The following is a 12,633-nucleotide window of genomic DNA, read 5'->3' as shown; positions in this document are numbered from 1 at the left end:
TTTTATTAAGCTGAGACTCTTTTATTTGAATGTAAGTTCCGAACCCCTGAATATATTCATACACTTAGAACTGCCTGGGAATACGATTTTTCACCCTGTAAATACCCAGACTTCCATAATCTTCTTCATCTATATTGACTTCAACACCTTTCTTAATTTTATTGATAATGCTTTTTTTCACCCTTGCATTCTTTCCTCGTATCACCGTTCGAATATCTATCATGCGTGGTTCTGCCGCAGTGGGAGATAGCATTTAACCGCATCCGGTCAACTTTCATTTCCATAAATCATGGTTGGATAAGAATAAAAATAAAAAAATTATCCCGACCATATCCGGTTCTCATGTAGAGTATATGGAGTCCACAAACTGTCTCCAAGCTTCTCTATCGGTTGCCAGCTCCCTCGCGTCCTCCCAAGTCAAGTCCGCTTCCCGAAGTTCAGACAAAACTGCAGACGAATTGTCAGCAGTGTTCGTCCTGGGCAGAACGAACCGAATGCCTTGTAAAAAAGGGAAGCTTGATTGAGGCTCTCGGGAGGCATGCGGTGTACATGGGCTAGCCAACTGAATCGCCTTTTCTTGACGAAAGTTGTAACCAATATTTACTGCGTCCTATGCCTTATCATTCCTCAAAAAGTCAAACCACCGCACGCCTAAAATTCTTTGCAGACACCTATTCTCAATGTTCACGGCTGCTCTGGGCCCTTGTCAGGTGCCATGTTTCACAGCCGTATAACAGAACAGGAGCAATGCAGGAATTGTACAAGCGGCATTTGGTCTTCACCGAGTATAAATCCGATCTCCAGACAGCCTTCATACTGTTAAATGCGTACCCTGCGAGTCCTAAGCGCACTCCCAATTCCTTTTGAAGGCTGCCATTTTCAGTCACGTACACTCCCTAGACTTGAAACTCTCGACCTTTTTGATGAGCTGGTTACTCAACATCAAGGGTTGTTGGACATCCAGGCAAGAGTTATTGTACAACACATGGGTTTTTGCAACATTTATTGCAAAGCCCCATGTGCGTAGAATACCTATTTACCCTGTCGACGATTAATTGGAGACCCTCAATGGAGTTATCAATTATAACAGCATCATCTGGGTACTCTAGGTTGCAGAGTCTCCGGGAGGGGGAGATGGTTATACCTCGGTCAGAGTTGTTGCACGACACATGGGTTTTTGCAACATTTATTGTAAGCCCCATGTGCGTAGAATACCTATCTACATTTATTTGTGTTTCAGCGCAAGTTTGAGAGAAAAGGTAGCTCCGGCTGCAGCTTCCGGGACAACAAGTCCCGGCTGCTGAGAGCTCTCCCGGAGGTGTGGGACATAGAAGACCTGGTGGCCTTGGGAGAGGAGAGGAGCGCCTGCCCGTACTTTGCGGCCAGAGATCTGGCGGAGAATGCCGACATCGTCTTCTGCCCGTACAACTATCTTCTTGATCCGCTCATCAGGAGTTCGGTAAGCTTCATTATTAACCTTTCCCTCCCGGCGACATGTATTTACTACAATTCGACTTTAAAAATGAGAATATTAATACAATATAACGGCTTCATAATTTTTGTATTCCTCTTTAATATAATTATGTATGACATGAAAGTATTATATATAACTAAAATATAAAGTTTTTAATTTGCAGCGAAAGAAATAAATAATTTGTGGAAAAATTGGGGATAGAATAACCAAAAACAAAATACATATCACCATTGCACGCGGTAGTTTTAAGCACCGTAAGGGAAAGGTTACAAAAAAATTCAGAAATAAAATATTCAATGCTTGAAATTTTCGTTTCGAATGCTAGTTCTTAATTCATCTCACATTTTTCATCTCACATTGAGACACATAATATTGATATATCATCTGTAAGATGAATAATCCAGTGTCTGATAATAAATAAAAGCGTCGGGTTGTGGTCCCGCGGTTAGTTTCGCGGACTCTCGAGTCAGAGTTTCTGGGTTCGAACCCACTCTACCACAAAGTGATACCTACTTTTAATAATGAGCCACTTAGGCTCACAGAAATAGTATGACACGAACTATCTTTGTAAATAATAAAAACACAAATATTTCTTTTACAATATAAAAAATATAAATATAAATAAATAGATCTGTCACAATCTGTCCTCCTATCTTCTCTGTGTTATGCTAATATATGTTACCTTGACGCTAGCACGGAACTTATTAATCGTCTGGAGCGTCTTCAGAATCATGGTATTTGCTTTATTTTTAACTTAAGGAAATATGACCATGTTTCACCCTGTCGCACTGAATTAAAATGCCTTCATTTTAAACAACGCATAAATTCACAATCTCTCGCCCTACTATATAACATTCTTCGCGACCCCAGTGCACCAATTTATCTTGTAGAAAACTTCGTTTACCTTTCTGATCATGGTCTATCCCTTTGCTCTTCCCAAGAGAGAACACTCTCCATTCCTTGCCACAACACAGCATTCCTCAGTAATTCCTTTACTGTCCAAGCGGCTAGACTCTGGAATGAACTACCTCTACACGTAAAAAATGCACCTTCTATTTTAACCTTCAAAAAACGCCTGAAACATCATTATCTTACCTTAGAACCCTAACTGTCCATCTCCTCCTCCCCTGACCCCTCCTCTCTTCCTTAAACTTGCTACCTGATTCTACCTATTTATCATTAGAATCCTAGAATACTTTTTTGTTATTTTTTTTTTTTTCATTGTCATGTTTTTGTTTTTTAGTTTTTTGATAAAATCTATTACATCAGACAATAATATGTATTAACTTTTAAAAACGTCTGAGACATTACTATCTGTCATTAGAATCCTAACTGTCCATCAAACCTCCTCCCTCTACCTCCTTCCCTAAACTCCCTTCTTCCTTTGCCCTCCTTATTATCGTCTTTTGGTAATTTATGTTTTTTTTAAATGCCAATTTGTAATTTATGTTTTTTTAAATGTTCAAGTACTATCTACCCTCTGATTGCAAACGGCTATATATGGTATCAAACGTTTTGATCAATATCACTAGTCCGTTTTTGGTCGGTTGGAAGATATTGCTTTTTAGCAATAAGCCCGCCAATGTACTTTTTATTTTCTGTACATGAAGTTTAAATAAATAAATAAATAAATATATTCTAGGCGAAAACACTCAGAAAGAGCGGTCCTTATAAGGGCTAGTTCTCTTTTTAATTAATATAATAAATTGTTTATTTTTCCATAGGTGAAGTTATCACTGGATGGACACATAGTTTTGATAGATGAAGGGCATAATGTGGAAGATGTGTGTCGGGATGTGGCTACGCTCACCCTTGAACTCGCCCAGGTAGAGTTGGCAGTGAAGGTCAGTACTAAACTAACTAACTAACTAACTAACTAACCATCACACCGCTTCCCCGCTGGGGTAGGCAGAGAGAATAGAACGCCACACCACCCTGTCTTTGCAAACATTCTTCGCCTCTTCTACGTTCATGCATCTCCTCATACATAGCCGCCGATTGTTACGACTCCTAACCTGACCACTTTCAAGTATTTGGCATACCTGATTGTGCCGAGTTTTCCTCGGTCATCCTCTGCTTCTTTTTACAACTACATTCGCCTCATACATTTGTTTAACCGTTCTTTCTTCACTCATATGTTCCACATGTCCAAACCATATCAACACACGTTGTTGAGAACGTTTTTAAAGTTTAAAAATATAATACAATGTATTAAAAAATAAATATCAAGCCACTTACTGAACTTTTTACCGCGCAACAGATCTTTTAAGGTAAAACCTGAAGGTTTTCTCTCCATTTGAAAAATATTTAGGATATTAAAAAAAATAATGAAACAATACCTTTTCTTCAAAACGCAAAAACAACACTTTCTGCCCTGTAACGGGTAAATATTGAGTTAAAAATATGCCTCTTTTGCTGGGATATAGTACATTTTCTGCGCATTCCGAAAACATGTACAATTGAAAATTTAAGATTTTTTATTTATGACGTTCTTGAAAAGAGTGAGCGATATAGGTGTGGCATTCTATTCTCTCTGCCTATCCCTGCGGTGAAGCAGCATGATGGTTAGTTAGTTCTTTTTCTCTTGTCATTTGTTGAAAGATCACATATTTATATTATCAAATCTAATTTTTAGGATCTTGAATTGCTGATAGAGAAAAAACCTTTCCATGCAAATGATGACAACACTTTGTTTTATTATTTTAAGAAATATTTCTGCAACTGGATAGATTGGTAAGTAACTACATAAGATTACCGTATTTTACAGACTATGACGAGGTCCCGGCTTCGATTCCCAAGGGGCTGTAAAATAAATATATGTGATTTTTTCATTAACTAACTATCTGATATTAATTCAATACTATCCTGGACCTGAAGTGGAGGGATGACGCAACTGAATTTTACAAGCAATTTTTTTGAAGATAAAAGTGTCTTGTAAAAGCTAGTTATACAGTAGCCATGATACTAGTCGAATGAAGCATATCAAATCTCAAATGAGAACAAGAATCACCGATGAGCATTTGGAAAACTGTTTGCGTGTAGCAACAACATCAATCGTTAACGTATCAACATTGATGCACTTAGTTCTGACAAACCAAGCTAGCAGTTCACAACGGCGTGCTAGTACCGACACTAATGTATGGAAGCGAAACATGGAACTGGCAAAGGATGAAAGCAGAGTGAACTCTGTTGAAATGCGCTCCCTCAGACGAATGTGTGGAAAATCATTGTATGACAGAATTAAAAACGACGATATAAGAAAGGAATGTAAGGCTGAACGAGGAATAATTGAAAAAATTAGGAAGAGTTCTTTGCGGTGGTATGGAAATGTGGAGCGAATGGATAACGAGAGAATGACTAAGAAAATATATGTGGCGAATGTGAGAGGGAAAACAGAACATGGACAACCGAAAAAGACTTGGCACGATCAGTTCAATCAGAACCTAAAATCTGGCGGTGTTAAAAGTCTGCGTAATCGGAGGACATGCATGACTAGATGTATGGATGTGAAGGAGGCGAGGAGTGTATGTCAGGACGGAAGAGTGTGGCGTTCCATCCTCTCTGCCTACCTGGAAAAGGCGTGATGGTAGTAATAGAAGTAGTTCTGATAAACAAAATCAGATGTCTCACAAATTAAAAAATATTTAAATATTTATTTTTTGTATTGCCCAACTCTTATCTTATAAGTATATTTGATTCACATTTTTCTTATATCTTCTTAAAAACAAATATATGTTTCATGTTTGCTTTGAATAATTAAAGAAATTTTGTTTTACGGCCCGGTAAGAAATCTGATTTCTAAAATCTGGTCCGACTGCTGAAAATGTTGTCCACCCATGATCTTTTGTTATTATTATTAATGTTATGTTATTATTATAGGTTCCATAACCACAAGCCTCTGCTCCGCAAGCAATCGAACTACGAGTCCTCTTACTTGATGTCAGGTGCAGAACTAGCCGATTCATTGAAATCTCATGGAATTGGTTTTGACACGTTTGAAGGTAAAATATAAAATATTATTGGATACCCATTCACGCCTTTCAACAACGTCATATATCAAAAATCGTCAATTTTTCAGTTGTGCATGTTTTCGGAATGCCCAAAAAATGTTCCATATCGCTCACTCCTTTCAAAAACGTCATAAATCAAAATACTTGATTTTTCAGGAGAACGTTTTTAACGTTTAAGAATATAATACAATGTATGAAAAATAAGTATCAAGCCGCTTATTGAACTTTTTACTGCGCAGCAGATCTTTTTAGGTAAAACCTGAAGGTTTTTTCTCCATTTGAAAAATATTTAGTAAATTTTAAAAAATAATTAAACATTACCTTTTCTTCAAAATGCAAAAACAACACTTTCTGCCCTGTAGCAGGTAAATATTAAGTTAAAAATATGCCTCTTTTGCTGGGATATAGTACATTTTCTGGGCATTCTGAAAACATGCACAACTGAAAATTGTCAATTTTTGATTTATGTCGTTCTTGAAAGGAGTGAGCGATATGTGAAGTATTTCGAAATACTAGTTTACCTTGGTCTTCTTCTCCACTCTACTCCTTTTTCCAACTACATTCACCTACAGTATCGAACAGATTAATTGAAACAAAACTTTTTTGTTGTATTTTCGTAAAAAGTTTTGTAACATCTTTTGTTTATTAGTTATATCATAAATTAATATTTCATATGATCTCATTTGGGCTCAGTCAAAGATTTTACTCTTTTGGCATCTATTATATAAGGTTTTGGCACGTGGATGCCATTTTTTCGACCATACCTGAATTATGGATATAATGAGCTTTTACACCGTAGTGCAATCAATTTTGGAGAGCCAATTCTTACAGATTGCCGATAGATTTTCAATTAGGTTTGTGTCTGGCAAAATTCTTGACCAGTTTAACACAGTTCACTGTTTTTGTGTGAAAAATTTCATCATTTTTTTGGAATTGTAGCAGGGGGTTAAATTCTGCTGAAATATTCCATTACCATTTGACCTTGGTTCTTTTACCTCTGGTAGCATCTTTTCTAGTAGAATTGGCTGATATTCCTCGCTATTCATCATCTCAGTCACTGAAAGAAGCAGCCCTGGTCCATAATATGAGCAACACCCTTAAAATATTTTTTTAAAGGGTGTTGAAAATATGAAAAAAATTGTTTTGTTTCAATTAATCTGTTCGATACTGTAAGTATGGATGCAACGCTGAGACAAGCGTTAAAAATCATTAGTATAAATTTTTTAACGACTCCATGTGACAATATATTGGTTGAAATGTAGTTGAAAAAGGAGCAGAGAAAGATCGAGAAAAACTTAGCACGATCAGATATCGCTCACTCCTTTCAAGAACGTCATAAATCAAAAAACTTGATTTTTCAGGAGAACATTTTTAATGTTTAAAAATATAACACAATGTTTTAAAAATAAATATCAAGCTACTTATTAAACTGTTTTCTGTGCAACAGATCTTTTTATGTAAAACCTGAAGATTTTTTCTCCATTTGAAAAATATTTAGTTTATTTAAAAAAAATAATTTAAAAAATTCCTTTTCTTCAAAATGCAAAAACAACACTTTCTGCCCTGTAGCGGGTAAATATTAAGTTAAAAATATGCCGCTTTTGCTGGGATATAGTTCATTTTCTGGGCATTCCGAAAACATGCACAACTGAAAATTGTCGATTTTTTATTTATGACGTTCTTCAAAGGAGTGAGCGATATGTCAAATACGTGAATGCGGTCGGGTCAGGAGTCGAAATAATGGGCGGATATGTATGAGGAGATACATGAATGTGGAAGAGACAAAGAAAGTTTGCAAAGACAGAGTGGTGTGGCATTCTATTCTCTCTGCCTACCCCTGCGAAAGGCGGCATGATGGTTTATTAGTTTAATAATAATAATAAAAAAATGGGTGTTTTTTTTAGACTTGAGAATGAAAGTGAGGCAAGTGGTTGAGGATATACAAGAAATTCCGGAAGAAAGGACACAAAAGAGGTACCTATCTGGAGCGACAACTGTTCTACTGGAAAGTATCTGTGTTGTATTTGGTAAGTTACTTACATACATTTGCTTATTTCTCTTCATACTTCTTAGAGACAAAATGAAGAGTTCACGCATTCTGGAAGCCCAGGTTTAACAAACATCAATAGTAAGGTAGAGAAAAGGCAATTGAGATGGTATGGCCACATAGGATGCAGAGAATCTGATCATATTGTGAACAAGGCAATTGCCATGGATCTTCGTTGAAAGATATCTAGAGGAAGACCAAAAATTCATGGATGCTACAGAAAGATAACATGATTTGAAGGCATGGCCTAGGTGGCCTCATACATGATAGAAGGATCTACAACCTGAGGGCGATGAGAGCTGACACCAACAGTCGACAAAGACGATAAGTTGGGATGAAGCCAGGAAGAAGAATAGAAAGTACACATAATTACAATTTACAATAATGTGCCCTCACCAGGTTTTCCCGTGCCAAGAGCACTTTTTGCCATGTCTCAAAATCTGGAAAGACCGGGGTGTGAGTAACAGCATCAAGATAAAGCCTGTCAGGGGCTTGGTCCACTCCATTTTTCTCCATGCTGCTGAAACATGGACCTTAAAAGCAGCAGAAAAGAGAAAAAATCTACTTATTTGAAATGTGGTGTTGGAGGTGCATGCTACAAATCCCATGGACAGCTAGACGCGCAAACAAGTCCATTTGTCAGTAGTTGCACTCGGATCTCTTGACTCTGGCCAGTGCCTGTACACGATGGATTCTTCAGTTCTTTAAACACCTTGCGCGTGGCAATGAGGATAACCTGGAACGACTGGTTGTGATCGGTAGCCTAGAGGAGAAGAGAGGGAGAGGAAGATCCCCACAGGATAGACCGATCAAGTTAAGCCAGCAGCAGCCACCTCGGTGGTTGGAGCGCTATGAGCAGCGCAGTCAAGGGATAACTGGAGAAGAGTCATTGCTTCCACAAGGGTCACAACCCTCAGTAATGAGGAGTAAGACGGAGAAGAAGAAGTTTCGAAAACTACAGATGCTTTCATCAACCATTACCATTTACATGATTGTTTTACCTATTTTTGACAACCACACTACTCAATTTTGTACAATTTCGTGACACAGTATATGTGAGTTCACAACCGCCATCTTTCTCGGAATAAAGAAAGCTTTTACTAAGCAAAGACTCTAGGACAAAGGATGTCTGGGTTATGTGTTCTGGGAATATGTGTTGGATTTTGTGGTTCTATGTACGTTTCCATGAAGTGTGTTAATGATGATTTGTGTGCTAACGTAAGTATATTGAATGAACAAACTATTAACAATCCAAGACATATTACTTCATCTAATTGTTTTTATTTGTTCTTTAGATTATTTCTTCAGGAATGCCTGCGGAAGCTTGGATGTTTATAAAGGAATATTAACGAAAAAAACTAGCTGGCAGAATCAAAAAATGCCAACAACCGGTTGGCTGGGAAAAAACATGAGGAAAGATGTAAGAATTTTCAAAGTATCATCATATATATAGTAAAATTTTAACTTCTTTTTCAAACGCTCATCCGCATTCGATGGTGCATAGGGCACTGCATCATATAATCTTGATCGTTAACACATGAAGGAAGGGTGATCAGCCCTCCGTTTCAGGTACCTTAGAGGTCTAGGGTTTGATTTCCAGGTAGGTCAAATGAATATAAGTGATTTTTTTCACTCTAATATTAATTAAATATTACCCTGAACTGGTACCTGAAGCGGAAGTTAATGATCAAGATAACTGTGTTTATATGATCAGTGCCCTATGCACCATCCGGTGCGATAAGATGATAATAATCTTCTTTTCATCTCACCAATAGATGTCTGTAGTGAAGTTCTAGTGATTGAAGAACAATGTTTCAAAATTGGTTCATATATATAATTAATAATAAAACCCTTATCCGCACCCCAATGGTGCATAGGTCACTGCTTCATATGAACACAGTGTTATCTTGATCGTTTACACACGAAGGAAAGGTGATCAGCCCTCCGCTTCAGGTACCAGTCCAGGGTAATATTGAATAAATATTACAGTGAAAAAATCATATATATATACATCGTATAAAAAATCACTCACATATATAAATCGAACTTTTAAGAATTTGAGAAATGTGGTTGTCAATAATGGGTAGAATTGCTGAAAGTGATCACTTAAACCAGCCTATGACGGTCGTCAGCCCCATAAATGCCCAGACTTCCATATTCTTCTTCATCTTTGATGAAATATCAACAACAAATATATATTTATCGATATTGTCATTATAGGGAAGGAAAGGTTAATTATTGAATAAATGGAATTGAAAGACGCTTCGTAGGTGACATGATTGTTTTTCTTTCAGAAAGAACCCGTCGATTGCATGACCCTGAAGGTGGCCGCGATGAACTCGGCGCTGGTGTTCGACGAGGTGTCCCAGAAGTCCCGCTGCGTGATCCTGTCCTCCGGGACGCTCACCCCCACCCTGAGCTTCCCGGCCGAACTGGGCACCACCTTCCCCATTACTCTGCACACGCCGCACGTCATATCTCCCAGCCAAGTAAGCACTCCTCTTTGACGTTTGCTCATCTGAGGTATCTCATTGAGGTATCTCTACATGAGAGAGTACGGCTATTATCCTTGGCTCTACCCGACCCAGTTTCTCCAGGGTATGCTTGGCTACAATAGTTTAGAGACTAGAAGGAATGTGTATTTGATTACGCATTTTTATCGATTGTTGCGCGGTATGATCGATAATCCTGAAATTATCCAGAGCATTGGTCTGTATGTTCCCGATAGTTACCTAAGACAGCGTCGGCATAGATTGTTTCACATTCCTATACACAGGACCAACCTGCCGATGGTTATGCCTGTAGGAAAAGCTACCGCTATGTTGAACAATATCACATTGGATATTGATCTGTTCCATGTGTCCGAAGGAGTTTTCCGAAGCGAGATTCTTCTACACATTTAACAAGAGTCTTCTTGCGTAATTTTTAATTTGTTTTTTTAATGTATACGGCTTAAATGTTTGTTTGTAATGTATATATTAATTATTGAATAAATTGAATTGAATTGAATCTCGGCTGAGATGCCATATCAGGTGACTCGGTGAGCAACTGGAAAACAATCATCATTATTTTAAAATGATACAATTCGGACCTCCAGCATGGTGCCTTAGAACGTTAGCCACTACACTATGGAGGCGGACAATATACAAAAAATATATACAATTTTTTTTACAAAAATACCATTTGGATTTTATTGGAATGGTTTAATTTTGCACAAGGCACACTCCTTTCAACAAGGCACTCCTTTTAACAACGTCATATATCAAAAATCGTCAATATTCAGCTGTGCATGTTTTGCGGAATGTCCAGAAATATACTATATCCCAGCAAAAGCGGCATATTTTTAACTCAATATTTACCCGCTACAGGGCAGTAAGTGTTGTTTTTGTATTTTGAAGAAAAGGTATTGTTTAAAATTTTTTTTAATAATAAATAATAAAATATTAAAACCCTTATCCGCACCCCAATGGTGCATAGGGCACTGCGTCATATAAACGCAGTGTTATCTTGATCGTTTACACACGAAGGAAAGGTGATCAGCCCTCCGCTTCAGGTACCAGTCCAGGGTAATATTGAATAAATATGACAGTGAAAAAATCACTTATATTTATTTTACCCAACTTGGAAATCGAACCCGGGACTTCCAGAACGGTAGCCGAGCGTGCTGACCATTACACTACGGAGGCGGACTAAATATTTTTTTTTTTTTTTAAGATGCTAAATATTTTTCAAATGGAGAAAAAACATTCCGGTTTTACGCAAAAAGATCTGTTGCACAGTAAAAAGTTCAATAAGTAGCTTTATATTTATTTTTAAAACATTTCATAATATTTTTAAACTTTAAAAACAATCTCCTGAAAAATCAAGTTTTTTTTATATATGACGTTGTTGAAAGGAGTGAGCGAATTGTATTAGACCACTAATTGCGTTTTATTTCACACGATAAGTTTCGAAAATTACAGATGTTTTCATTGCCATCCATGAAGCGCCCTTGAGGTAGTATTTCTAGAAAATGGCGCTATATATATATTGTCCAAATTTATTATTTTTATTAGTGCAGCAGCTGGCACCTCAGTGGTTGGAGCGCTACGTGCAGCACAGTCAAAGGATAACTGGAGAAGAGTCAATGCTTCCACAAAGGTCACAACCCTCAGCAATGAGGAATAAGACGGAAAAGAAGATTATTATTACTACCATTTACATAATTATTTTACACGTGATTGCCAACCACACTTCTCAAATTCTTGAAACTTCTAGATATATTGATCAAACTCGTAAAACAGTATGTGCAAGTTCACAATAGCCATCTATGTTGGGATGAGAAAAGCTTTTATTAAGCGCAGACTCTTTCCATTGTATGTTAGGTCTGAAATCTGGATTATATTCATATACTGAGAAATGCTTGAAAGCATGATTTTTAATTTTGTAGAATTGGTGAACCCATATGTCATGATGGACAGCACTTGTGTGAGACCCATCATGACATACGGGTTCAAATGCAAAGCGAATATAGCAGTAACAAAAAACATGCTAAGAGTGTCAGAAATGAAGACTAAGGAATATATCTGTCAAAAGTCTATGAAATGGAATAAAGAACACCAAGATAAGAGAAATATACGAAATCCAAGACATTGTTAGGTGGGAAGACAACGAAGAAGACAATGATATGCGCATGTGAGGATAATTGAACCATCCAGATTTTCCCACATTACACTGCACGGCTAATCCCAATGTTGATGACTCCCGGGCAGACTACCAAAGAGATAGATTGACAGCTGGGAATCAACATCGAGAGGCTAATCTCTTTAAAAAACGGGCCACAAGGCCTATACCAAGCAGAAGAAGAAGATTTTATTTTATTTATTTTATTTTATTTGGGATTTTTACAGCCAAAACAATATATTATACAACATTAATTTACCAAACTATGGCCAATTACAAAAAATCCTCCGATAATGCTATTCTTATGTTGGTTGGGGTGAGTGAGTGTGTGTGTGTGTGTTTGTGTTTGTGTTTGTGTGTGTGTGTGTGTGTGTGTGTGTGTGTGTGTGTGTGTGTGTGTGTGTGTGTGTGTGTGTGTGTGTGTGTGTGTGTGTGTGTGT

General features: G+C 37.4%; 1 protein-coding gene across 1 annotated transcript in view; it reads left to right on the top strand.

Moving 5' to 3' along the window:
• LOC148311516 (Fanconi anemia group J protein homolog) overlaps positions 1-12,633 on the top strand; it is a 128,643-nt gene that overhangs the window by 107,404 nt on the left and 8,606 nt on the right. The window contains exons 10-16 of the mRNA XM_088256507.1: positions 1,241-1,459; positions 3,199-3,318; positions 4,110-4,207; positions 5,354-5,475; positions 7,389-7,511; positions 8,827-8,951; positions 9,826-10,020. Coding sequence (XP_088112633.1) covers positions 1,241-1,459; positions 3,199-3,318; positions 4,110-4,207; positions 5,354-5,475; positions 7,389-7,511; positions 8,827-8,951; positions 9,826-10,020 — 1,002 coding nt within the window. The remainder of the gene's footprint in view (positions 1-1,240; positions 1,460-3,198; positions 3,319-4,109; positions 4,208-5,353; positions 5,476-7,388; positions 7,512-8,826; positions 8,952-9,825; positions 10,021-12,633) is intronic.

The sequence above is a fragment of the Brachycentrus maculatus genome, unplaced genomic scaffold (genome assembly GCF_059751285.1).
Source record: "Brachycentrus maculatus isolate JH-2025_06_01 unplaced genomic scaffold, ASM5975128v1 h1tg000061l, whole genome shotgun sequence".
Classification (NCBI taxonomy): Eukaryota; Metazoa; Arthropoda; class Insecta; order Trichoptera; family Brachycentridae; genus Brachycentrus; species Brachycentrus maculatus.
The sequence above is the reverse complement of the archived record's forward strand: the minus strand, read 5'-3'. Positions and strand labels throughout refer to the sequence as shown.